At 46.5% G+C, this 25,361-nt stretch overlaps 1 protein-coding gene across 12 annotated transcripts in view; it reads left to right on the top strand.

Annotated features, from left to right (window-relative positions):
* RGS6 (regulator of G protein signaling 6) overlaps positions 1 to 25,361 on the top strand; it is a 558,551-nt gene that overhangs the window by 469,648 nt on the left and 63,542 nt on the right. For all 12 annotated transcript variants that reach the window (XM_047737326.1, XM_047737328.1, XM_047737337.1 and 9 more), the window contains exons 6-12: positions 896 to 947; positions 6,482 to 6,546; positions 10,128 to 10,204; positions 12,582 to 12,663; positions 14,579 to 14,653; positions 16,552 to 16,650; positions 17,721 to 17,782. In XM_047737326.1, the coding sequence (XP_047593282.1) occupies positions 896 to 947; positions 6,482 to 6,546; positions 10,128 to 10,204; positions 12,582 to 12,663; positions 14,579 to 14,653; positions 16,552 to 16,650; positions 17,721 to 17,782 (512 nt within the window). The remainder of the gene's footprint in view (positions 1 to 895; positions 948 to 6,481; positions 6,547 to 10,127; positions 10,205 to 12,581; positions 12,664 to 14,578; positions 14,654 to 16,551; positions 16,651 to 17,720; positions 17,783 to 25,361) is intronic.

Below are 25,361 nucleotides of genomic sequence, written 5' to 3'. Positions count from 1 at the left end.
GCTCTGTCATGCTGCCTTCCTGGTGTGAAGTTTCTATCCACTGCCTAACCCCTCCCACCCATTTTCCTCTCCTTTTCTCAGATCCTGTCCTAGAGGGAAATGGGGCAGATGATAAGGGGCTTTTTCAAGGTCAACACTAAGGGGTTTGGAGTGGAGTTTTTCAGAGTCAAAGGGTATCTCAGTCTGCTCTGGCTACTATAGCAAAATAGCACAGACTGGGGGGCTTAAACAACAGAAATTTATTTCCCACCGTTCTGCAGGCCAGGTGCCCAGGGTCAAATTTCCAGCAGGTTAAGTCTGTGGTGAGAGCTGTCATTCGGGCTTTCCAGCAGCCGCTTTCCGCTTCTCACTATCCTCCTCATATAGCAGAGACAGAGAGAAAGCAAGCTCTCTGGCAGTTCCTCCATTAAGGACACTAATCCTATGGGATCAGGGCCCCACCCTTGTGACCTCTTTTAACTTTAATTACTTCCTTACTCCAAATACAGCCACCCTGTGGGCTAGGGCTTCCACATATCAGTTTTAGGGGCACACAATTCAAAGGGATAAAAGGAACTTGGAGCTTGTGTGCCCAGTAAACTGTGCCGGTCTGACTTCTCTTGTCTTGGGATAAGATATGTTTGCCCTCTAAACTAAGTTTCTCATTTTTGCATTTATTTTGCTCACCTTAGCTTTCATTTCTCAATACCTGGGTTAAAATGTTGACAGCCTCAACTGAATTAAGAACAGGAGAAAGTTGGGGATGTGGTGTCGGCACAAAAGAGACAGGGCAGAGCATGTCCCCGGCGGGGGGGGGTGTCCTCACTGGGTGCTGGAGAAGGTGGACCCTGCCTCCGGGCAGAGGAGGGCAGGTGCCACCATTCCTCTGAGTCCTGACACCTGTGCTCTTTTTCAGGCCCCATACTTTTGGCCTTCCAACTGCTGGGAGCCTGAAAACACCGACTACGGTGAGCAGTAAAGAAGTGTCACTCTTGGGAGTGTGGAAGACAAATGCCTGGTTTCTGGGTGACAGCCGCGCAGGGAGGAGGGGTCGTTTTCCTGCTTAATCCTTTTCATACCATTGACATGTAATAAGCTCCCTGTTCCACATAATGAAGAAAGGTAGAGCACACTGAAAGGTGCAGCCTTTGGAAGGGAATGGGGGAAGGGAAGAAAAGTTCTATCAAGCTGTGGAGTCATGGAGAGCCAAGACAACAGCTGCTGACCAGTCCTTTCTGGAGCAGGGTTTGAGGGAGGGCTGGATCCAGGGGCCACCTCCCCCTAGTTCTTTCCATTCTCACCATCTTGTCAAGACTTATTAATAATTCATTGGAGGTTTTGATAGTTAGACGTTAGTGGGAAAGGGAGACAGACCAGGGAGAAATGTACCGAAGGTACCCTGGTCGAGGAAAATAAGAGTGGGTGAAGCTGGGAGCTTGGCAAGAAGGGAGTAGGCAGGGATCTGTTAGACTCTGGCCATATACTCTCTATGAGACTTCCTCTGAAGAAGCTATATTGTCCCCATACTCCAGATAAAGGACCTGAGCCTCAGAGAGGTCACACGCTCGCACTTTTCATCTTGCATTCTCTTTATCTAGATGCTCAGTCATAAGCTCAGGGACTGGTCCTACCTGTTCACTCTCATGTTCCCCAGTGCCCCGTGCAGGGCCGAGGCATGGTTGGAACTCAGTAAATAGTTGCAGACAGTCCTGATTCTTTATTAAAGGTGATTGACAGACACTCAGTAGAAGCATCAAAATTGGAACTCAGATCCGAGAGCCTTCGGGGCCAATGCTTCCTTCATGGTCTGTCCCTTTACACAGTGTCCTTGTCACTGACTTGGCTGCTAAGGCAGTCCACAGTGGCTCTCCTTGGGACTGGAGTACTTGGTGAGACCCAGAGCTTCTCTCTAGATTCTTTGCAGGACGGCTTGCTCAGGAAGGCAGAGGCAGCTGCAGAGACTGGGGGGAGATGTGCAGCTGGGCAGTGTTCAGGGAAGCCTATCCAGGAGACCTGGCGGTGCACTAGACTGGCTCCCTCCCAACCCCAGCCAACAGGTGGGAGCAAAACCAAGGGTGGGGTGCAGACAAGTCATTGCCCACCAATCCCACAGTTCTTTTGTTTTCAAGTCTGAAGGATGGTCCTTACGTGGGTGGTGGGGGGAAGCCTTCTGATGGACCTCACAGCTGTCTGCAGGCACCACTCTGGGTCCCTCTGGAACTGGGCTGTGATAACTGGAGAGGCAAGACTTCCAACTGAAAACCAGAGCTACATTTGGCTCGTCACAAAACAAGTTCTTCGGGGGCTGGAATACTGCTCGCGAAAGCCCAATTGGAAATTTGAGTCATTGTAGCTCAGATCCATGCAGCAGCTGTGTGCTCTGGTGAATCTAAAAACCAATATCCTTACAGGCAGTGAAGGGGCAGGGGGAGAACATGGCAGGACCAGATAACTAGACCCTAGTGAGATGAGAATACCCACCTAAATATGAATCCACAAGCTTCAGCTGTTGGGTACTGCATATGCCAGGCCATTAGTCCCCCGTCCCTACAGAGCTTCTCCACATTATGATTTTATGTGCAGCATGAACAAGGCTAGAAATAACAATTTATATCAGGCTCTCATTAAAACAAAATTATTTTGACTTCCTATGCCTTGACTTGGTTACCCAAGTCAAGTTACTCCACTCAGGTGGAGAAGTCAAGGTACGGATCCAAAGTACTCACCAGCACTTCCAAAGCAGTTCAGTCTGAAAATCAAAGTATTTACCAAAAGAGAAGTTAGGGCAGCGGCTCCAAGATCAACTGACTCCACTGGCTGTGTGATCTTGGCAAGTTACTTAACCTCTCTGTGCCTCAAAAACTTCATGTGCAGATCAGAATAATAATAATTGCCCTTGTTTCCTAGTGTTGTTTTGTTATGATGAAATGCAATGCTTGTAAGGTTTGGTGTGTGACCTATAGCAAGGATTCAGTAGAAACCGTGGTGGTGGTTAGTATTCTTATGACTAAGGTCGTGTTCGACAGTGTGCGTCCCATGGTGGCCCTCTTGCAGAAAGGAGGTGAAAGCAAAGTGAGAAATCAGAATAGGTGTGATTCGGACTGATGAAGAACCAAAAACTTTCGCTCATTCAACAAACCTTTACTGATCACCTATTCTGTGTCAGTTGCTAGGGCACAGATTTGAATAAATCACAGCCTTACCATCCAAACATTCCAGGTCGGAGGAGGCAGCCTGATGGGGAGGAAGAGAGTGGTGAGGAGGCCGACCTGAGGATTCAGAGGTTTCATGTTGATGAGGAATGACCAAGAAGGTCGAATCGTTCGGGAGGGGCAGGTTTATCAAAAAGCCGTCGGTGTCAAGGAGAGACATTGAGAATGGAGGTAGCAGCGCTAGGGAATCTCAACAATGGGGAATGAGCTGAAAAATGTCCCTCGGCTGTAAAATGAAGATAATCACAGAACCCACCTCATAGGTTATTATGGGGACATAAGTGAACATTTGGAAAGTCTCTAGAACAGCATCTGATATCAGTGAGCTTCGTACAGGTGGTAGAGGCTATTATGGTGATGCCTCAGCACCATAATAACAGTGCTTGGCACACAAGGGGCCCTCGCTAAATATTTAAATGGGTGGACGAATGAATAAATGAATGAGCGGCGAATGTCATTATGAAAAAACTCCGAAGCAGCCATCAGTTCTCATTCCACCTCCAGCACCAACTGGCTTGTTGGTAAATCCCTTTACCTCTCTGGGTCTTTGGTTTTCCCATCTGGCAACGAGGGGCCTGTGCTTGATGGTCACCAAGGTTACTTCCAATGCTAAAATCCCATTGTACTACAAAGTGATCTGAGGGTATGAGGAACACAGAGAAATACATGTTATACAGGGTCCCTGATTTAAGAGATTGAGGTAAATATGTCACTCATGAAGACAAAGTTTGGGAAGGGAATCAGTTCTTTAAGTATATCGAAATAGGACGAGGTCAATAGTTCCTTATTGTTTAATTGCATGTGTAGCATATGAGTCCATTCACTTCATATGGTTTTTAATGTCTTCTTATTTTATCGTGGTGAGATGTGGCAAGCTTGAGATGGCAGTGGGTCATCCAAGTGAGATGCCAGGAGGTAAGACTGCCAGGTGTGAGAGCAAGGAGACAAAGATTTAACAATAAGAACTTAAATATCGAAGAAAAACCAACTTCTGAGTTTATAGCACATCCCCCAGATGCCTTGAAATAGGGCTGGCTGCCATTGCCAATGGTCATTTGATTGGTTAGGTATTAGAGCAACCACCATTGAAAGTACTACAGTGGCAGAGACAAGCCCCAAAATCTATATCAAGAAAAGGTCGATTCAACAGCCACACCCTACCTCGCTGGTTGTAGTGAGCAGGCTCCCTCACATGTGACATTAGCCACGGGGAAAGCAAGCTGAAAGCACGTGACCAAGTAGCTCATGGCCACCAGGAATGGTGCCAACTTTGCATTCTGGACATGGTATTTTACTTTCTAACCCAGCTAGCCCATTCTGACCCATACTGACTGGTTAAAAATTTCTCAGGATGATTCTGCCTAAGTAAAGCCCAGAGCCTAACCTGGGTTGGACTTTCCTGCATTTTCCATTTATCCATTACGAAACACTGCTTAGGACAGCATTGGCCAAGTAGCTTTCACCTCCACCGAGCAGCTCTGCCCCTGGGTCAACGAGACCAGCATAGTGGGGCTGGTGACAGGCTTCTCTTTAGTGGCCCCCAATTCCATAGGCTGCCTAAATGGTGGTCCAAGAGAGTGAAGAAGTTACCTTGTAATAGAGCAGATGCCTCTTTGGCATACATTATGGAGAGCTATGACTGCCTGGTTCTCTGGAAAGGCTTGTAAATGGAGGATTATGCAGAAGAGATACATTTGTACTGTAATCACTTTGTACCAACATAAGCTATACAAAGGAACAATCATTTGACAGAATTTTGAGATAGGACCAAAGACTCTCTTAGATTACAGGCCCCAATAATTTGAGTTTCTTTCTTAACTAAACACTGAAGATAAACCATCCAGTGTGGGCATCTTTAAAGTGCATCAAGAATTCAAACACACTTTTGAAACAACCTGCATGTTGACTGCTTTCAGATTTTTATTGTTTCTCCCCATTTTCTCAGTTATTTCACTTCTACCAAATTCATGAGCAATTGTGTCAGCCAACTCTTCTTTACCAAGTTGTTCTGAACCACTCACCTGGGTCTTCCTGGAAACCACAACTCTCTCTTTTCACATTAATTTTATCAGTGAAACGTCATATTGAGGGAACTTGAATTATTAAAATAACAGGTATGCTTGACATCAACAGATCTGAGAACAAACACAACTGACTCACTCTCACATACAGCTCGACAGGCGTGAGCACACCAGAGTAGGCTGCCAGTCACGGGCTCCCAGCCTATTGTAAGCTGCCATGAGCACGTTTCTCAGATCGCATGGAGGAGGTTGGTTGATCCAGCATGGAGCTGACTAGATCTCCTAGTTTAACTAAGTTGCCAAACCACAGGTCAGCCACAGGTCCTCTATGACCTTCTCTCCTGTTGATCTTATTGGTCATTTGTACCGCTCATCTATTGTCTTCCTTGGATCATTCTACTTGACCCTGGAGAAGGAGGGAGATACTAAAGAAGCAGAGGCAGGGAGAGGAAGTGATAAAGGCAGGCTTCGGAAAGAATCCTCTGGAACTGAGGGCCAGTAACCCTTCCTTAGCCTGGGAAGAGAGACCCAAGCTGTCCACCCTTTCCACTGTTCATCCACTCCACTGGTGGGCCGGTGCTGGTGCTAGGTGTAGGGATTCAAGATTTGTAGGACACAACCTCTGCCCCTGAAGAGCCCTCAGCCTAGAGCTGGAGACAGTCTAGTAAACCCATAATTACGGTGCACTGGAATCAAGTTTCATGGGTGAGGGTAGGGAGATGCTACCTGGAACACAGAGCTGGGTCTTTCAAGATTAGGAGGAGGTTGCCAGAGAGAGGAAAAGAAGAGGGAAGTGGAAAGACCTGTGCAGAGACACATAGGCAGAAGCGTGGAACTGAACGGGGTCTGGGAACCTCAGATGCCCAGTGAGGCAGGGAAGGAAGAGGTTGACAAGCTAAGCAGACTGGGTCTTAAAGAACCAAGCATGCCACCCTAAGGAGCCCAACCGTGCTCTGAGGTCACTGAGGAAGCAGGACAGGGAGTGGAGGCAGGAAGGGAACATGATCATGTATGTCAAAGATGATCCTGGTGGGGGATGCTTGCAGTGAAACAGAGTGAGGAGGACTAAAGGGAGCAGTCAAGACGTGGGCGATGGAGTCCTCTTCCGATCCTGAGCGTCAGGTTAGGCATCGCGGAAGCATCTTCTGCACCGCGCAGCACTGGGCGCAGGGAGGGCTGGCTGGATGAGCAGACGGACAGACGGGTGGACAGATTTGTGACGCCACCGCACGGCCAGTTTTGCACATGTAATTCCTCTTCTTCCCTCAGCCATCTATCTCTGTAAGAGGACAATGCAGAACAAAGCAAGACTGGAATTGGCAGATTATGAAGCGGTAAGTGCGGTTATTTCTCAGCTTAAGTGTGGGAGGAGAGTAAAACCGTATCTGCAGCTCTGGTTCCGCTTCTGTTTTTCCTTTTTCCTCTCCCTAGTCCCTTTTATCTGGGCTCCTTTGTTCTCACCTCTTCTTAACACCCAGTAAAATCGCATCTTTATACAAGAGCGCTCCAAACTCAGCAGTAAGAAAACAAACCACTCAAAAATGGGCAAAGGACTTGAACAGACTCTTCACCGGAGAGGACAGACATTAAGGATGACAAATAAACCCATTAAGAGATGTTCAACAACAGCAGCCATTAGGGAAATTAAGATGAAATCCAGGGTGAGACGCCACTGCAGACCTATCAGAGTGGCCAAAATAAAGAGTCCTGGGAATGCCCAGTGGGAATGCGAAATGGCAGAGCCGCTCTGGAAAATGGACGGGCAGTTTCTTACAAAGTTAAGCATATACTTCCCATCTAACTGAGCAGTTCCACTCCTACCCCCGAGAAATCAGAACTCCTGTTCACACAAAAACCTGGGTAGAACAGCTCTGCTTGTGATAAGCAAAAGCTGAAACAAACCCGATGTGCTTTAGGAGGTAAAGGGTGAAATAAACATTGGTATGTCCATTCAGGGAAATAAACACTGCTCTGTGGTTGAGAAGGAGTAAACTGTTGTTCCACACGAGTGGAACACTTAGGTGTTCCACACGAGTGGAACACTTAGGTGTTCCACTTAGGTGGAACTTAGGTGACTACTCCAGAGGTTACGTGAAATGAAAGAAGCCAGTCTCCAAAGACGACCCGCTGTGTGATTCCATTTACACCACACTCTCGTAAATACAAAACCATCGCGAGGGAGAACAGATCACTGGTTGCTGGGAGTTACAGGTCAGGGCATGATTTGGCTGTAAAGAGACAGCACAGGGAGTTTTTTGGGGAACTTTTTTGGGAACTATTTTTTGGGAACTATTCTGTATCCTGATTATGGTGGTCGTTCTGGGAATCTAATCGATACCTGTGTTTCAGTGCATACGGCTGCGCAAAAGGAGAAAACGGAGACAATATGAGAATTTTTTTAAACTTACTCTCTGATAGTTTTTAATTGCATCTTTTAACCCAACTCCCCCATTCTTGGTGATCGAATCTAAGGACCAAATTCAATCCAGAAGATATGTGTCCAATGAATAGAAATGCCCAGTTCTCCCCCTGCACCACCTTCTTTCAAAAATGTGATTCCTGCGAAACTCGGAGGCCCCACCACACTCAGACCCATTCCCGTTTAACAGAGCCACGGCACGGAGGACTCGAAGCTCAGATAATTTTTGAAATATTTCAGATTTATGGTTGCAGAGTCTTTCCCCTAAACCAAACTTTATATGGGTCACAGAGAATCTGGGAAACTGAACAAATTGTCACATACCCTCCAGAAGGCACGGAAGCTGCTGAGCCAAGAAATGACTGAAAGGCTGGCAGCGAGGGGGAGGGCCAGCCCTGGGGGCAGTGAGGAGTCCTTCCCCGGTCAACCAACAACATTAACAGGACTTCCGGCTCCTTCCTTCCAAATCTCCCTCTCGTGCTGCCCCAGTTTCCCACAATAAGTGTGAGGCCCATTGCCTCAGACTTTGTCGCTCTTGGGAACCTGTGCACAAGCCAGTGGGGAAACAGTTCTGGAGGACATGGTACCTTTGACCCAGGGCCTCAGGACCTGGCCAAAGTGTGCTTATCAATGGGAGCCATTACACATAAAATGTTGGAATACTATGATCTTCCCAAGCAAACCCTAGCATGGCTGTTCAGTGAATTTGAGTATCTGGACACCTAGTTCCTGTCCCCATCAGCCCTCACTTACCAGCCATCGCCCCTCACTCAGAATCCACTTTCCTACCTCTGTGTACCCCGTACAAGGTGCTACATTGCTCCCCTAATGTGACCTATCCGAAAGACCCAGCCTTCAAAAGCACGTGGCCTGTCCCCGCTGTGTCTCTCTTCCCCACATTTTCCATGTTTTAGAAAAGGTCCTATCTTTTAGAAAAGATAACATCAACTCCAGATAGATTTTATTCCATTTTCTTCTCTCTTGCCCTATACTATTCCGCTTTGGTTGTTTGTAAAGAATACGGCATCAAGATGTTCTTTGAAGTTGACCTCTGCCTAAAAGTGGGTTAGAAAATTTTAAAAGTATTTTGTTTTCAAAATTCAGTAATTTTATTAATTTTTTTCTGACGACATAGTCTCTTTGTAAAAAAAAAAAAAATTCAACCTGGCAATTCACAGACCTGTACCCCTGGGGCTAATAATACATTATATGTTTATAAAAAAATAAAAAAAAAAATTTTAATTCAAACAGCAAAGAAAAGAGAGGAGAAAGCCTGCAATCCTTCTCCCTTAACATTTCTTCTGTACATACATTTTTTTTCCTTTACAAAAACAAAACAAAACAAACAAACAAAAAAAAACCTTGAATCATAGTCTGAACATTACTTTGTAAGCTGCTTCTTTCCCTGATCATATGCTGTAAGCATATTGAGAATCTTTCCATGTCAGTAATAATAATCTACATTATTGGTTTTGATGGCTGCCTAGTATTTCATGGCATATCTGTTCATAATTTATGTAACTGCTCCCTAATTGACTGATACGTAGGCATCACCAACTCTGCTTCCCATGAACAGTAGAAGAATGAAAGGAACAGGTTTTTTTTTTTTTTAGGTACTCATACACTGAGCCTTGATAATAACTGAGTTTATGTGGGTTGATCTTCAACTGAAGCTCCTTTTATATTAATAATCCACTAATGAGGGTAATCAATTAGTGCTGGCATGAGCTCTATGAAAATACATAGCATAATGTGGGCTCTGTCCTTGCATTCCATCAGAATTAGGTGGATCATTAGGGGACCTGTCAAACACCCCCCTCACTGTCCCATTGTGCCATCGGGTAAGACTACAGACTTAGAGAAAAGCTTTTCCCCTCTTCCTCTAAAGGCAACCCTGGATGCCCTTTCTTTCTTTCTGTTTTTGGGTTTTCCTTTCATGAGCATCACAAATATAGACTTTCCCTTTTCTCCTGCTTTTGAATCCAAACTTTCAAAGGCACAAATGCCAGGTCATCTGTGTTTCTCTTTCCTGCCGCCCTCCCGGGCCCCAGGTTGCTGGAAGACGCATCTTTCTCAAGAATCCCTTCTTGCTTTTGCTCTCGGAGATGTCCAATAGGCTGCAAAAAGTCCTCCCAGCCCCCGTCCCTTCCCCAAATCCCACATGATTAGCCACAAACCCTTCTCCCTTTCTTGCGTGGTGGTGATGACAAGCGCCATGTGAGTTGAGTTCGTGTAAAACACACGAGAAAAGAGGAATCAGGTGAACCACAGAGATTTCAGATTTAATGGGTGTGTAAATGAATATTAATAGTTCTGCTCTGTACAGCAGGGTCTGGGGCCGAATCACACTGGGTTCATATCCAGTGGATTTAAAGTGGGGTGCTGCTATTCTGCTGGGAGTAACCAAAATAGATGACCACCTTGTAATAAGCATAGGTGTCGATGTGCAGACTTACAAGGATTAATGCCTTCTCGTTCATTTTGATTTCTCATTAGGAAAACTTAGCAAGACTCCAGAGGGCCTTTGCAAGGAAGTGGGAATTCATCTTTATGCAAGCAGAAGCGCAAGTGAAGTAGGTGAACTTGACAGAGACCCTGGAAAAGAGAGAAAGACTGTCGGGAATGTGGAGGTGGTGTGAGAGTGGTTTCCTTCCACGGCCGGCCAGCCACGGCTGGTCAAATGCTGTCATCTTGCATGAGAGCAGCAGAGTAGAAATCAAGGTCAAGATGGATAAGTTTCATCTTTGTAATCAATGGCACTCTGAAATATCTTCAAAAGCATGTGTCTTAGCAGGCAATGGGCTTGCTCCCCAACGTAGAAATCTGGTTAGAAGAAGTTTCTATTTCCTAAAGAGATTTCCAAGTATTCTTCTGCGCTCAGGGGCTGAAAAAACATCAGACCCACTTTTCTGGAGATTCTCTCTGCATAGGAAAACGTGCTGGAGCTTTAGGGGGGCCAGTCCCTTTCCCTTTGCCCCCAGAGGAGGGGTTGAGAACATCAGAAATAAGGCACAGAAGTCGGACGTTGGAGTCCAGTGTGTTGTGATTATTGCTGATAAAATCCAGGTTCTAGGGCATGACTTTGGATCTGTGACCACAGATCTTTACCCTGGAATTCAACTTGCCCATGCTGAGCAGACCTAAATATCTGAGAACCCCATAGCCCAGGGCAGATGTGAGCCCTGTAAGTTCACTGCATGTAGGGGGCAGGCGTCCCAAAACAGGCTGGCCCACGCACGGGACCCAGAAAGGACAGACCTGAGCTTCCTCAATTCCTTCTTTCAGATCCACCAACAAAGTGAAGGCCCTTTTTCTCCCCTGGAGTATAAGAGATGAAAGACTAGCTGGGGTGTTCCCCCCATACTTTTCCCTCCCCGGGAGTATACTGGAAATTCCTACCTCCCTAAGGAAACATAAGAAATGGCCCATACATGGCCCCCTGTCCACAAGCATGGTTGTCAACCAGGTCCTTTCAATTCTAGGAAAAGAACTAGCTCAGGTTGGGTTCTCTTTTGCCCTCTCCAGCAATGATCTCTGATTTAGCCAGAAGTGTTCACAGAAGAAATGGGGCAGAGGAGGGGATCAGAAAAGGACACTGAGCTAGGCAAAGGCGAGCATCTTTTCTCTGGATGCCACTTGTCCCTGAGCAGGGCCCCTCTGCATTCGGTGGGCAACTTTGCAGTCCATCACCCAGGGCTGGGTCTCAAGCCATACGGTTGGGCATCCATCACAGGTGTGTGGTCGTAGATGGAAATGACCCAAGGACTTCAGGTCCAGTGGCTGGCATGGTACCATGGCCCACCCCCTCCCTCTGCAGTCTCTACCTTTCCCCTCAGCCCACGATTCCACATGCCTGCAGAGCCTACCTGGTGTTGCCGGTAGCCAGGAGTGAAGTGGGCACTGGATGCTGAGCTGAGCTGGAGGAGCTGTGGCCCCCGAGGAAAGAGAAAGTGGGAGCAGGGTTGAGGGGGGAAGAGGAGGCAGAATCCAACCTGTGTACTCAGAAGCCACTGCGAAGCAAAGGGGAGAGCTAATTTGCACGTTAAGGATCACCCAGCATCGCATGTTGAAAAAGGCGGGGAAATTGTTACTTTGTACATATACGGTATTTCTCAATTAACTTTTTTGATTAAGTCCGTGATTATACTATAATTGTGGGCCATTGAAGTACACGGTAATTATCACAGAAATCTCAGGGTGATTATGGTTTATTTCAGGGCTGTAAACTAAAGTGCTCCCAAGAGAGCCAAGAACCAGAAGTTACACAACAATTAATCTGTTACTTTTTACTTAGAGAGGTAATATGATGTAATACAGGCTTAAAAGAAAAAAAAAAAAACCTCTTATCTATTTACTGATCAGAACATAATGAATCTGTCTTTGTCACCTGTAATTTCCCTCCTGCAATTTGTGCCTCCCTCAGCTGAAGCCAGCCGTATTTGCCTTCTGGCTCTTGTCACATGCTAGGGCTATTACTCTGCTTTTAGAAAGCTAGAGGCTTTAAGTGACTTTTAAAACATGCAATTGCAGTATTTTGAAGACATTTCTATTGACTCTGAATCTAAAGCAAATTCTCAAACTTGAGGATGAAACACGGCAGGCCTATGGTTATATTCTTTCCTATAATTTGAATACGCAGTATTTGATGGGGGGGGGTGTCCGGGGATAATTCAATTCTGAATAATCTCAATCTTAATCATTCACTTGGACAGTTGGATTCTGGTTCTCTCCTTAGGCCCACCACATTCAGTCCACATCTGTGATGACTTGCAGTCCAGCCTAAGAAAAATACTCATCCCACGTGTGGACTTCTGGAGGTTCCTTTGAGGGAAGGGTCCGCCCCTATGTCACAGCCCTTCAGAGAGCAGGGACCGCACAGATGCCAAGAGCCCCGTGTGCACTAAGCCTCTAGAAACAGGAGCCTCTGATCTCCTTTCTTTGCTCTTCCAGGATAGATCGGAAAAAGGACAAGACGGAAAGGAAAATTTTGGATAGTCAAGAACGGGCCTTTTGGGATGTGCACAGGCCAGTGGTGAGAAAGCTCCCCTTGCTTCTCTGTGTTTTTGTTTTGTTTCCCTCTTCCTTCACTTGAAAGAAAAGACTATCTTTAGCCACCAGGTGTCTCATTCTTAAAATTAAAGAGCATTGCTGAACTTTGTGAAACTGGTTTTGCCATTCCGTCAATATAATCTTGGTGGGTTGTCTGGAATATATGTCAGTTTCAGCTCTTAAGAGTTATTCATCCGTGAAATACGGACTTGGAACAGGAGAACTATAGGAACTCCCCTGGGACCTCTGGGCCCCAGAAGTTTACAGCCCCAAAATAAACAGTTTCTGAGTTTGGGGGTTTTTTTGTTTTGTTTTTTGGTTTTTTTTTTTTTTAGTATATTTGGGTGCTCCCAAATTGGGTGCATCAGTATTTACAGTTGTTAGAACTTCTTGTTGGATTGTCCCCTTATTATGATACGGTGCCCTTCTTCGCCTTTCGTTTGTCTTTGGTTTTTAAGTCTGATATAAGTACAGCTAACTCCAGCTTTCTTTTGACATCCATTTGCATGATAGATGTTTCTCCCTCCCCTCACTTTGAACAAGCAGTTTCCATTTCTGCTGTCATTCAACTCTATATCTTAGAATAATCTTCCTCAAATGCGGTCCATTGTCAGTATTCACGGTAGTTACGTTCTGCAAAGTAACCGTGCACGCTGAATTAGCCAGGGCTGAGCCACTATCCTGGGAGACATGCAGGGTTCGGTTCCTCTGGTCCCAATCTTTTCTTCAGTTGATCGGTAGGTAACCATGTCTATAGCCTGCTTCTGTTTAAAGACGTCTTATTTAATGTATGTTGTTGATTCATGATACTGAATTCGGGACCACCAGTGTTCTCTGACACACCTGTGTTCCCTGTCACACACCCCATGGCCCTCTTGCGAGTAGGAACACAAGAGGTCACATCACACTGTGCTCTGGGGCTGTGTTAAACAGCAAAATCACCAAGAAAAAGCACAGAAATGTGGAAAAGGTGGTCCTAAATAGATCATCAAAAGAACATTTGTTCACAGTAAGAGATGAAACAGAAAGGCAGAACCTCACCTTTGCGTCACCGGGAATGCACACATCGGGCTGCTCACAGCCTTTGCTGCTCTGTCTGTGTCCACAAATGATCATGAAGGCAGCACAAAGAGGGACTCGGGGGTTATGAATAAAGTTTAGCTCGTAGGTGAATTCACAAATACAAAATCCATGCATAATGAGGTGCGATTGTATTTCTAATTTCCTATGATTAAGACAAATCTTGCATTTTCCTCATGAAATGGAACTAGAATGAGGAAACTATGTCCTCAAACTATGTCTAAAAGCTGGTTAAAAGCAGAACACAGGAAGTATTTCCCCATCATGATATTGGATTGTTGTAGATGGTCAGATAATGTTTAGTAACAAAGGCTGTGGTTGAAACGATCTGGCCACTCTGAATAAGAAGTTTACTCTGGGGACACAGTCGGTTAAGCATCTGCCTTTGGCTCAGATCATGATCCCAGAGTCCTGGGATCAAGTCCTGCATCGGGCTTTTTGCTCATCGGGGAGCATGCTTCTTCTCTTCCCCCCACTTGCGCTCCCTCTCTCACTCTCTTCTCTCTGGCAAAAAAATAAAAATCTTTAAAAAAAAAAAAAAAAGGACGTTTATGCTTATAAACTCTTCACTCTAGCCTCTGCATTGTCACCCCTAGATAGTGAGGGGTAGGCTTTGATATTTCATATGGGGCCTCCGTGCAGGAACACATGCTGAAGACGAAACGTCTTTATAAAAGGAACTGTAAACAGCCAAGTGGAGTTAATCATGTAATACCTGTAATGGGAAAGACAAAGACTGGGTCTGATGGTGTCGCTTGGGTCATGATGGAAGGTGTGATTTTCACTTGGTAATTTATATGATTTTTTTTTTTTCTCAGCCAGGCTGTGTGAACACAACAGAAATGGATATCAGGAAATGCCGACGTCTGAAGAACCCACAAAAGGTTAAAAAGGTTCGCTAGTTTAGCTAAATTAAAAATTCCTGATGCAAATAGCCCTTCTGTTTCTGGTACTGTTCAAACAGTCGTTTGCTATTTGTTAATTCTCCCCCATTTTGTCCTTTGAAACCATTTCATTCATTCGTTCTACAAATATTTGTGGAGTGGCTGGTGTGTACTTGACCCCTTCTTGCTGCTGAAATACGGTGACACAAGTGGTCACAACACCCACAGCCTGGGAGAGAGGGCGCAGGGGAAGGGGGCAAACCCCCAGGCTGTCAGAAGGGCTGTGGCAGGGAAATGCTGGATGGTGCCAGGGAGCCAGGAGGGGACACCAGACCCGGGGCTCCCTGAGGGCTTCCAAAGCAGGCTCAAGTGTGCTGAGGTGTGGAGGGTGAGTAGCAATTGGCTCTGGGAAGGAAAAGAAACTAAAGGAATAAAAAGTATCCAAGTCCCACAGGTGAAGGTGAGCTTAGTACTTTGAAAATCTTTTATGTACGTAGATCATCCAAATTCAAATCACCATCGTACCCAACTGTGAATGGGCCAACCATCGTTTATCTGTGTTTCACTCTCCTGGAAGTGGCAGTGGCCATGACATACTTGAGGCTGCCCCCATCAGCCTGCCCCACGACTGGTATACCCCAACTTCACCATGGCACCAAGGGCCGTATTGTCGGAGGACATATCTGTCCCCCGTGATATTAATTTCAAGAAGCTAGAGTTGTACCCCCAGGCATTGCTGTTTCTTGTGATGGCCAATCCTCTCATCTTCACACACACACACACACACACACACACACACACACACACACACACACGACATGACGTATATTTCAACTTCTTGAATCCACTTACATATTTTATTCTTTACTGAGGTGAGTTATGCCCTTGTAGGTTTTAGACTTTATGACGTTAGTCTTAAAACATCCTCATTTAATCTTTAAGGGCCCCCTAATTCTAATCTTCCAGAATTTCATGGAATTCACATCCTCTCTATCTGACCCCTTCTTGATTTTTTTTTTAAGATTTTTTATTTATTTATTTATTTGACAGACAGAGATCATAAGCAGGCAGAGAGGCAGGCAGAGAGAGAGGAGGAAGCAGGCTCCCTGCTGAGCAGAGAGCCCGATGCGGGGCTCGATCCCAGGACCCTGAGATCATGACCTGAGCCGAAGGCAGCGGCTTAACCCACTGAGCCACCCAGGCGCCCCCACTTCTTGATTTTATAGATTTCAGCTACACATTGCATAGCCTCTGGGGTTTCATTTCATTCCCAGAGCAAAGATTGTCTTTCCTTTGTCTCCAGCACAAGGAAACTGCTTAATAAGCAGCCATAGCATAGGGAGAAACTGAGGCCATAAGCTGTTTGGCTGAAAAGGAAAGAGTCTGAAACCCGACCCTCTCCAGTTTATACCAGAGGAGCCTGTCATCTGCTGGGGAACAGAAAATCTAGAGAAGCTCTTCCATGCATAACTTTCAACAGTTGTTCTTGAACTTTCTTGTGCCTCAGAATCCCCTGGGCCATTTGATAAAAGCGCAGGCTCCCACACCCTGCCCACAAAGACTGAGGAGGTCTGGGTTTGGGGCTCAGCAATGTGCATCTTTACGAAGAACCCCCAGATGATTCTTCGCAGATGGTCTAGGGCCATATTTGGAGACACGCTGATAGTCAAGAGACAGTTGCTGCTTAGTGAAAGGAAAGATCATCTAACAGTGGTAGCCCAAAGATGGGACAAGCTGCCTCAAGAGGAAGAGGTCCCCTCACTGTAGAAATTGGCAGGGGCTGGTCACTTATTGTCAGGACGTCACAGAGGGGATTGGAAGCATCAAAAGAGCTCTTGCTGTGCCCACCCCTAAGGCGCCCTGCCCCTCTGAGGATGCATGATTCTATCTTCTTGCTTCTTCTCTAGTCAGTGTATGGCGTGACAGAAGAGTCCCAGTCGCAAAGCCCCGTGCACATACCCAGTCAGCCAATCAGGAAAACTACAAAAGAGGACATCCGGAAACAGGTGAATGAATTGACTACTGCACTCCCAAGAGGAGACGTGGCCAGGTTGAAAACCCTTTGAATGTTCATCTCTGAAGGCTGAGTGAGCTTTGAGTTCCTGGAAACCACAGTGGAACCCAGCTGTGGATGACTTGAACCTCTGAGTGCTGTGTGCGAACAACCCACGAAAGCTCGAGAGGACAAAATCTCCACCGAGTTCCCCCAGCAGTTATTTAGAGAAGGACATAGAGGAGTGAACCCAGCCCCTTGGGGTTCCCACAGAATGCTGTGGGGGATGATGGGGGTTGGGGGGGACAGATATCACAGAGTCCTTAAGATTGTAACGAACTTGCAGAGTAAGCCAGCTCAGAACCACCGACTTTATTGCTGTGATTCAAAAGGCAAGTTTACAAATAAAGAAAGCCCCATTCTCTGTGCCACTTCAGCTTTATTTGGTTCAATGTTGCCTTCCTTCATGATGAGAAGCTAACTGGTCAACCAGGGACAGCAGACAATGGCTAATTACATGACTCCTTTCTAGGGTTCACTGACAATGAAGTGACTTCAGGGTCTTTATGTTATGTTTTACTGGCTTCTGAGGGGGAAACCCAAAGTTGCCTGCCCCTGACAAGGTTATTTGGGGTGGGCAAGAGGAAACGTATGTGAAGTCGCTATTTGATGATCTAGTCAAGTACACCAAGCATATGGTGGGTGTAATGCAGTTGTGAAGAGTGTACAGAGGGAAATGACTGGAAATCAGTCCAACCAGATATTTACAGTGCCTCTAAGTGCTGCTAAGCTTCGTAGGATATCTACCACTGCCTTTAAGCTTGCAATGACTTTTGGGAGTCAAGACTCAGGCTACAACACAGTACAGAATATTAGCATAGGCTAAATTGTGGAGTGTGATTCCCGAGTATGGTGGGAACTTCCGGAAGGGCCAATGATTGTTGGAATGCAAAGCTGGAGCGTTGGCAAAGGCTGGCCAGAAGAGCTGTTTGGTTATGGATGGAAATACAAGGTTTGGGTTCATAGGGAGAAGGGGAAAAAAATCAAGTTTGATCTTAATACCTTTGTTCTATCTTTCCCCAGATAACATTTTTGAATGCACAGATTGACAGACATTGTTTAAAAATGTCCAAAGTGGCTGAAAGGTATGTTTCCCCTCAATAATATTACTGTTTTCCTCTAATTTAACAAAGGAGAAATGTTACGGGGTCACGGCTAACAAGTATGTACCACACCAAGAGGCAGACCATAGTCATCTCTTAAACTGATGAGTGAAAAAACACAGACCCCACGCAAGTACCGCGAAGACAGCAGACCTCCCTTGAGTGATGTCAAGAAACATTCCATTGTTGAAGCTTTCCAGGGGGTGGCCACGGGACCTTGTCAATCCAGGAAGAATGTCCTTAAAAGCTACGTAATGCACTTTTACCTTCAGCCTCTTGATTAATTCAAGTGGAATGGGTCCCTTTTCAGCTATAAAATGCCCAGATTCCTTTACGGGTGAGGGAAATGATGTGTGCCCTTTGAGGTGTTGGCTGCGCTTGTCGGAGGGGGCCGAGCCGTCAGGAGGCGTTCCACCTCCACACACCATCAACCCCAGAACCTCATCAAATCAACTGTAAAGAAAATATTTGGCACCTCCAGCCCAGCTTCCTCAGGAGCTTTCGTGCTACAATCTGCACCCGGAGCTGGTTCCACTCCCACTCTGTTAACGCAGGGGAAACTCAATTTTGTCAACTAAATAGTCTGTTTTTCGAATCCTCGGTGAAGAGGAGAGACACCCTGGGGAATCCGTGATGGAATAAATCTGATCAGACAGTCTCACACCGAACGATATCCATCCATATGCTATTGTTTAAGCGTTGACCAGTATCTGAGGGATCAAGGTTTTAAGCTGAGTCTTAGCATTTAATGGATTTTGGTGTAAAGTGGGTCCTTTAAACCCAGCTCACACAGAGGGCTGGCTGTGTGTTCAACCTGTGAGCCTTTCTCTGCTGGCCCCTAGGTTGATCTGCCTCCTCTTTCTAGATGAATAACAAGAAATTGAGGCTAAGAAAAATTCCTCTCCCAAATCCAAAATGCTAAGTGAACACCCTGTGTTCAGTGGACCAAGGACATCCCTGGCTTGGAGCAGGCATCTCCTTCTATCCCGGGACTCACTGATAATGTTGCTATTGACATCCTGGGCAGTCCTCTGCATTTTAGGATAGTTAGCAACCTCCCCGACTTCTACCTACTTACTGGATGCCAAAGCCCACCTCACAATCATGAGAACCAAAAATCTCTTCAGGTATCATCCAACGTTCCCAGGGCAGAGCCAGGAGGGAGGCAGAATCACCCCTTGTGAGAATCACTGAGATTCCCGTTTTCTCCAAAGAAAGTGTTCCTCAAGATGGCCGGAGGCTGGAGCTCAGCTTGCACTTGGACGTGGATTTCTGTGGAGTCAGGTCTGTCGCTGACTCTGCTAGCCACAGAGCCACTGCGCCCACCCAACTGTCATGTTGGGGGTCTCCCCAAGCACCAGCCTCTAAAATTGCTTTCTGATCTCACTGTGGTTGCCTTTGTCCCAGAGAGTGGCCATGAGGGAGGTGGTGGGGTGACATTGCGTGCATTGGTGCCGTAGCCTGTAAGGGGCTCTGAGCTTCTGTCTCTGTGAGAAAGGGACAGGAATGACTGTCCCCATGTGCTGGGAGGATCAGTGCGAGTCACACTGGCCTTTGAAGGGCACATGAGACTTCGCAGTCCTAGGAGAGCATGTGTGTGGCGGTGGTTTGAGGGGGATGGGGGGGAAGCATCTTCCCTTGGGTCAGTTCAGTCGGGTCCAGTGGTTTTGAGCAGGACTGTCCAGGCAGGAAGGGGTTCAGAATGGGGTTTCCCAAACCCTAGCTGTGGGGATTTGGATTCAGTGACTCCAGATAGATCCAGAGGAGCCTGCATTTTGAATAATCTGCAGGTACACTGACCAGGTCTCCTTGGGGAAGCCACTGTGTAGCCCTGAGGCTCTGTGCTCAGCCCTGAGCTGTGTGACCTGAGAGCTCACAGAAGAAGGGGCACCCTGCTTTGTCTGATCTCTGGGGGACGTGGGGAAAGAGCCTGAACCAGTCAGCCTGAGGGAAGCCCACAGACTCCTGGCAGGTGTGCGGGGCTGAGGCGGGGCAGGGAGGCGGTCCAGGTGGGGCGGGGAGCCTGGCAGGGCCTGGTGTGTGTTTGTTTAGCGCTGTCGGGGAGGGCCCCACCTGGCAGCATCTCATTATGCCTGACCGGAGAGATGATTCCAACCAGCCTGTCCTCACTCCCAGCTCGAAGCTTCCGGGGTCTCCGCCCAGCAGAGACCAGATTTTATTCCCAGCAGCAATAACTGGCAACTTTTCAATGTGACACAAGGGTTTTTCATTAGAACCACAAGGAAACTCCCAGATAGAGAGGAGGGAGAGGAGACAGGTGTAAGCAGGAGATAAAGCAGTCTGGAGCCTCGGGAGTCAGCAGCGGCGGGGGCGGGGATGGGGAGGGGGCGCTGGCAGCTGGCCCTGGGTGCGCGACTGCTCTGCTCACCAAAGCTGAAAGCTGAGCTGTCTCAGGTGGGCGCACACATCCCCAAGTCAGTGCTGCTCTCCCTGGGCCTGCGGCAGGTGATGGGTGTTAATCAGCCACCAGGCAAAGGACCTCATCCCCCAGAGAACAGGTGCATGCCACGCAGTTCCCTGGGAACTGATGCTGGGGAGAGGTTCCAGGGCTGGTGATGGGTTGGGTCAGGGCTGTGGTCAAAGGTTGTGAGCACACCCAGCCGGGAAGGGAATAGGGACACTTGCCTACTGAAGGAGCCCAGCAGGACGAATCAGGGGATGGGTGTGAAGCCAGGCGTCAGGGCTGGGGTCCTGCCTCTGCCCATTTTCTAACTGCAACCTTAGGCAGGCTGCTTTCTCTCTCTCTGCCTCCGTTCTGTTTCTTTAAAGGAGAGAGAGCAGTAGCACTAATGTACAGGGTTAATGAGTTCATCCAGTCCTTGGCATGTATTACACAGGCAATAAATACGAACCATTATTTTTATCATTTTTAATGATTTATTTATCATTAAGCACCCTGTGGTGCTTAATGGTGTCTTGGAAAGGAGCAGACTTCAGGTACGTGGAACAGAAAGAACTGGGCATATGGTGTTCAGAGGAAGCCATAAAGGGCAAGCCACGAAGTGAAGCGTGTCTTGCAGACAGCGGCTTTCTGCAAATGCAACTCTTCCACCCTGTCTCTTTTCCATCTGCTGCCCACAAGCTGCCCAGGAAGGCTGGCCCTGCAGCCCACATCTGTGTTTCTGCCCCGGCTGCCTCCTATGGCACCGCTCTTCTGGCACCTGTGAGGAAGGAAAGGCCATATGGGAAGAGTTTGGTTCTTCTGTGCGGATCTTCTGGGGTCATCCTGGTTTCAACCGCACTGTCCCATTGTCACCATGAGTGGCTAAGGGCCAACATCATGACAACCAAACTCCACTTCCCAGCATGCGCTGCCTTTTGCACCTGGAAGCTACAAAAAGTTCTATCTAAGATGCTACCTGATTTTTTTTTTAAGATTTTATTTATTTATTTATTTGAGAGAGAACGAGAGAGCATGATGGGGGGAGGGTCAGAGGCAGACGCAGATTTCCTGCTGAGCAGGGAACCCAATGCGGGACTCAATCCCGGGACTCTGGGATCATGACCTCAGCCGAAGGCATTCACCTAACCAACTGAGCCACCCAGGTACCCCCAATTTTTGCTTCAGGTAGTATGGTCCCCCCCCACACAAATGAATCTCCCAGATAAACAGTGTTTAACACCTTAAGCCTGTTATCTTAAGTATTTTAAATGAAAATCTTTTCCTTTACTTTCTTTTTTTTTTTAAGATTGATTTATTTAGTAGAGAGAGAGAGAAAAGGGGAGGGGCAGAGAGAAAGGGAGACAGAAGCTCCAAGCAGACTCTGCGCTGTGCACGGAGCCCGACACAGGCCTCGATCTCACCACCCTGAGATCACTACCTGAACCAAACAAACCAAGCGTTGCATAGCCAACTGACTGCACCATCCAGGTGCCCCCAAACGAGAATCTTTCTTAGGTATGGTTCATGCACTTGCCTTCTTAAAGAAAGGATACTATATTTCAGTTAAGTTTTCCTGGATGACTTTTATACCGCGCTTTGCAACTGCCAATGATCAGCGTCTTAGGAAGTGCCACAAACTTCTTCCCTTTCCCTAAAGAGCCTCAGACCATTACAACCTTCGAGTCTGTGTTTCTGCTTTTTAGCTGTTTGATTGTTGGTTTGTTTTCTTGTTCCTGGTCAACAGTCTGCAGGCAGACCAGGTGTTTCTGTTAGATATCGCTGAGTAATAAGCGACCTCAAACCCTAGTGGCTTCCAACAGCAGACATTTGCTATGGTTCGCATGATTATGTGCCAGCTGGCTCCCCTGGGCTCGGGCTGGTATCCATGTGCAGCCACGGACAGCTCTGTGCTCTTAGCTGGGCTCTCTCACGTGCTTGGCTCCAGGCGGTTTAGCATGACCTCGGCTGGGATACTGGGCTCTCCCTCACATAGTCTCTCATCCTCCGGCGAGTTTGACCTTGCTCACGTGGGAATAGTAGAATTCTGGGAGAGAGGGTACAAGCAGGCAAAGCCTCTTGAGGCTTGGAACTGACACTCTGGCACTTCTGTTGTCTTTTATCGGTCAACACATGTCACAAGCCCAGACCAGATTCAAGGGCTGGAGAAATAGACTCATTTTTAAATCAATCTACCATACCAGGAAATCGAACGACCAAGTCCCTTAGCCTTGGTCCTGAAGCAAGAGTAAAGAGTCTTTTCCGAGGGGCGTGCTCTTCTGAACCCTTGAGGCCTAAGGTTTGTGTCATTGTAGACTCTGCTCAGAGGCCGTTTTGGTCGTATAGCTCACCTGTGTGAGATCGCCAAACAATGGAGGTCTTACCGTCCTTTGCCAGGATCCTCATCAGAGCCCCGTTTTTATTCACCCAAGCCTTACAGCACTTGACAAACCAATCTGGGAATGCAAAACGGTATACATTTCAGTTCCAAGTGGTCCGAAAAGCCCTACATTTTGCAGGGTTTCTGCAGAGATCTCTCCCCACTCACTAGGCACTGAGCTATGCCTGGTCCCTGCAGAAGTCACATCACACTGCCCTGCACAGAGAGATCGAGTTGTCTCATTCCCTATCTGCCTGTGCACTTGGCTGTCCTTACCCTATCCCTGGGAGCCATTTGTGCATCACAGCTGACTGCTGAATTGATTTTTTACATCATCTTGCTTGCCCATCTCGGGATCGCACTGCTCTCTGAAATTGGATGCTGGTTCTTTCTCTGCCTCCTAACCCTCCATGATCCTGAAATGTAATTAACGAAATGAGATAAGACAGCAAGGACCTGAATACCCTGAGGGTTATTAAAAAAACCAGCCAGGGTGATGGAAGTCCATGAACTTAATGTTTAATGAAAGTTTGGGGGAAGGAAGAAAGGGGCCGAAGGGGTCATTGCAACTTTGCTTTTATGTGATTCCAGACACCGTGGGATCTTTGCGTCTTCTTTTTCCCAGCCCACCTCAGGTGACAGGGAAGGAAAGATCAGAGGCAATGTGATAGCCAGGGCCACTGTATCCAAACCAAAACCTAGAAGGCTGAGATACTGGCCTGGGATGTAGTCTTCCTTCTGAGTGGCTAAATTCACCCTCATGTCCCTTCACTCATCTCACATTTCTCCATGGAAGGTATTTTCTCTTGGTGACCCACAATTCAGGAGTTCTTTATAGTCTCTCTTTTCCTCACTTTCCCCAACATGAAAAAATTGGATGAATGAATGAATGAATGAATGGGAGCCAGAAGTTCCTCTTCCCTCTTTGTAGTACTGTAGTCCTTTCCCTCTCTAGCCAGAACCTCTTCGTGTCTTGTTTCTCTTTAGTGCATCAGGACTAGAAAACCACACATACAGTGCAAGGGACTGCAAACACACTCTCCTACTCACCTTTCCCACATATTCTTTCCAGGTTTCCTCCCCATTTAGAGGCCCCAATTTCCAATGAGCGCTGTAACATATTTGTATTTCATTTCTAAAGTAGAAGTGATAGTCACTGTCCCATAATACTTTGCACTCCATGCCTCGTCGTCCCACAGCTGTGAACCATTCCTCACTGTCCATCTCCCCAGACTCTGTGTCTCCATCTTCTCCCACACCTGCTCTGTGGACCACACTCCTTATGTGTGCGAAGCTCTAGGGGTCCCCTCCAGACACCCCTCAACCCATTGCTTCTTCCTCCAACTCACCTGTTTTACTTTTTTTGTCATATTCTCTACAATTTGTAATAAAACTATGTCTCAATTTTTTGTTAAGGGAGAGAGGATGAATTCTAAAACTTTTCTCTCAGTTTTTTTAAGTGACTGGCCTAAAAGTTTTCTAAATTCACTTTTGTTATTTCTCTCCCCTCTAGATTTAACAATCCATATTAATGGATTATATATATATACATATATAGACCCCCCCATTATATATATATATATATATATATATATATATATATATACATACAAGGGTTAGTTGGGCCTTGAACAACATGAGTTTGAATGCCACTTATACACAGATTTTTTTCAATAAATATAGTACAGTACTATAAATGTATTTTCTCTTGTGATTTTCTTAATAACATTTTCTTTTCTCTGTCTACTTTATTGTAAGAATATGACACATCATATATATGACATACAAAATATGCATTGTGTGTATTGTCAGTAAGGCTTTGATCAACAGCAGGCTATTAGCAGTTAAGTTTGGGGGGAGTCTGAAGTTGTATGGATTTCTGACTGCATGGGGATTCAGTGCCCCATCCCCATGTTGTTCATGTTGTTCAAGGGTCAACTATAATATATATAACCTATATATGTCATAAATGAGGCCCCACATATAAAATGTGTGTGTGTGTGTGTGTGTGTGTGTGTGTGTGTGTGTAATAAACCATGACTACTGGTCAAAGTTGTTAGAAGCCATGACCTTGCTATTAGCTCGGTGTGAGCATCACCCTGCGGTCCAGAAGGCTATTCATTATTTCATGGCACTAGTAGGTACTGAATAATGTTGACTGAATGACTGACCATGGGTCCTACCCCTGGCAGCCAGGAGATGAGCTTCTACCCCTTTCTACAAGGAAATAGAAGGGACTATGGGGATAAATTGGCCGGCTGCGTACTCACCCAAGAACCAGTTCAAACCCCTGATGCTGGTGGGTGGCACATTTGGTGGATGGTTGCTGTGTTAGCACCTTCTAATGATGTGAGAATTTCGCCTTTGATAATAACACCATATACTAATCAGAAGGAGGCAGAGATAAGGAGACAAGGATGTTAAAACTTCTCAATGAGAAATCATGCTCTTAATGGACTTCCTCTGTATTTCCTCTATTTATTCTATCTTTTCAGTTTCCTCCTATAATAGTCAGCTCATGTGGCCAAGCAAAATACCAAATACCAAATACCAAATACCAAGACTGGGAGACATAAACAACAAACCTTTATTTTTCTCACAGTTCCAAAGGTTGGAAGTCTACAATTGAGGTGACTGCCGGGCTGGTTTCTGGTGGGACCTCTCTACCTGGCTTGCAGATGACCTCCTGCTTCTGTGTCATCACATGGTCTTTCCTCTGTGCACACAGAGAGAGAGAGATCTCTGGTGTCTCTTCCTCTCTTTATGACCAAAGTCTTATC

Source organism: Lutra lutra, chromosome 7 (genome assembly GCF_902655055.1).
Source record: "Lutra lutra chromosome 7, mLutLut1.2, whole genome shotgun sequence".
In the NCBI taxonomy this organism is placed as follows: domain Eukaryota; kingdom Metazoa; phylum Chordata; class Mammalia; order Carnivora; family Mustelidae; genus Lutra; species Lutra lutra.
This window is presented reverse-complemented; position numbering and strand designations above follow the sequence as displayed.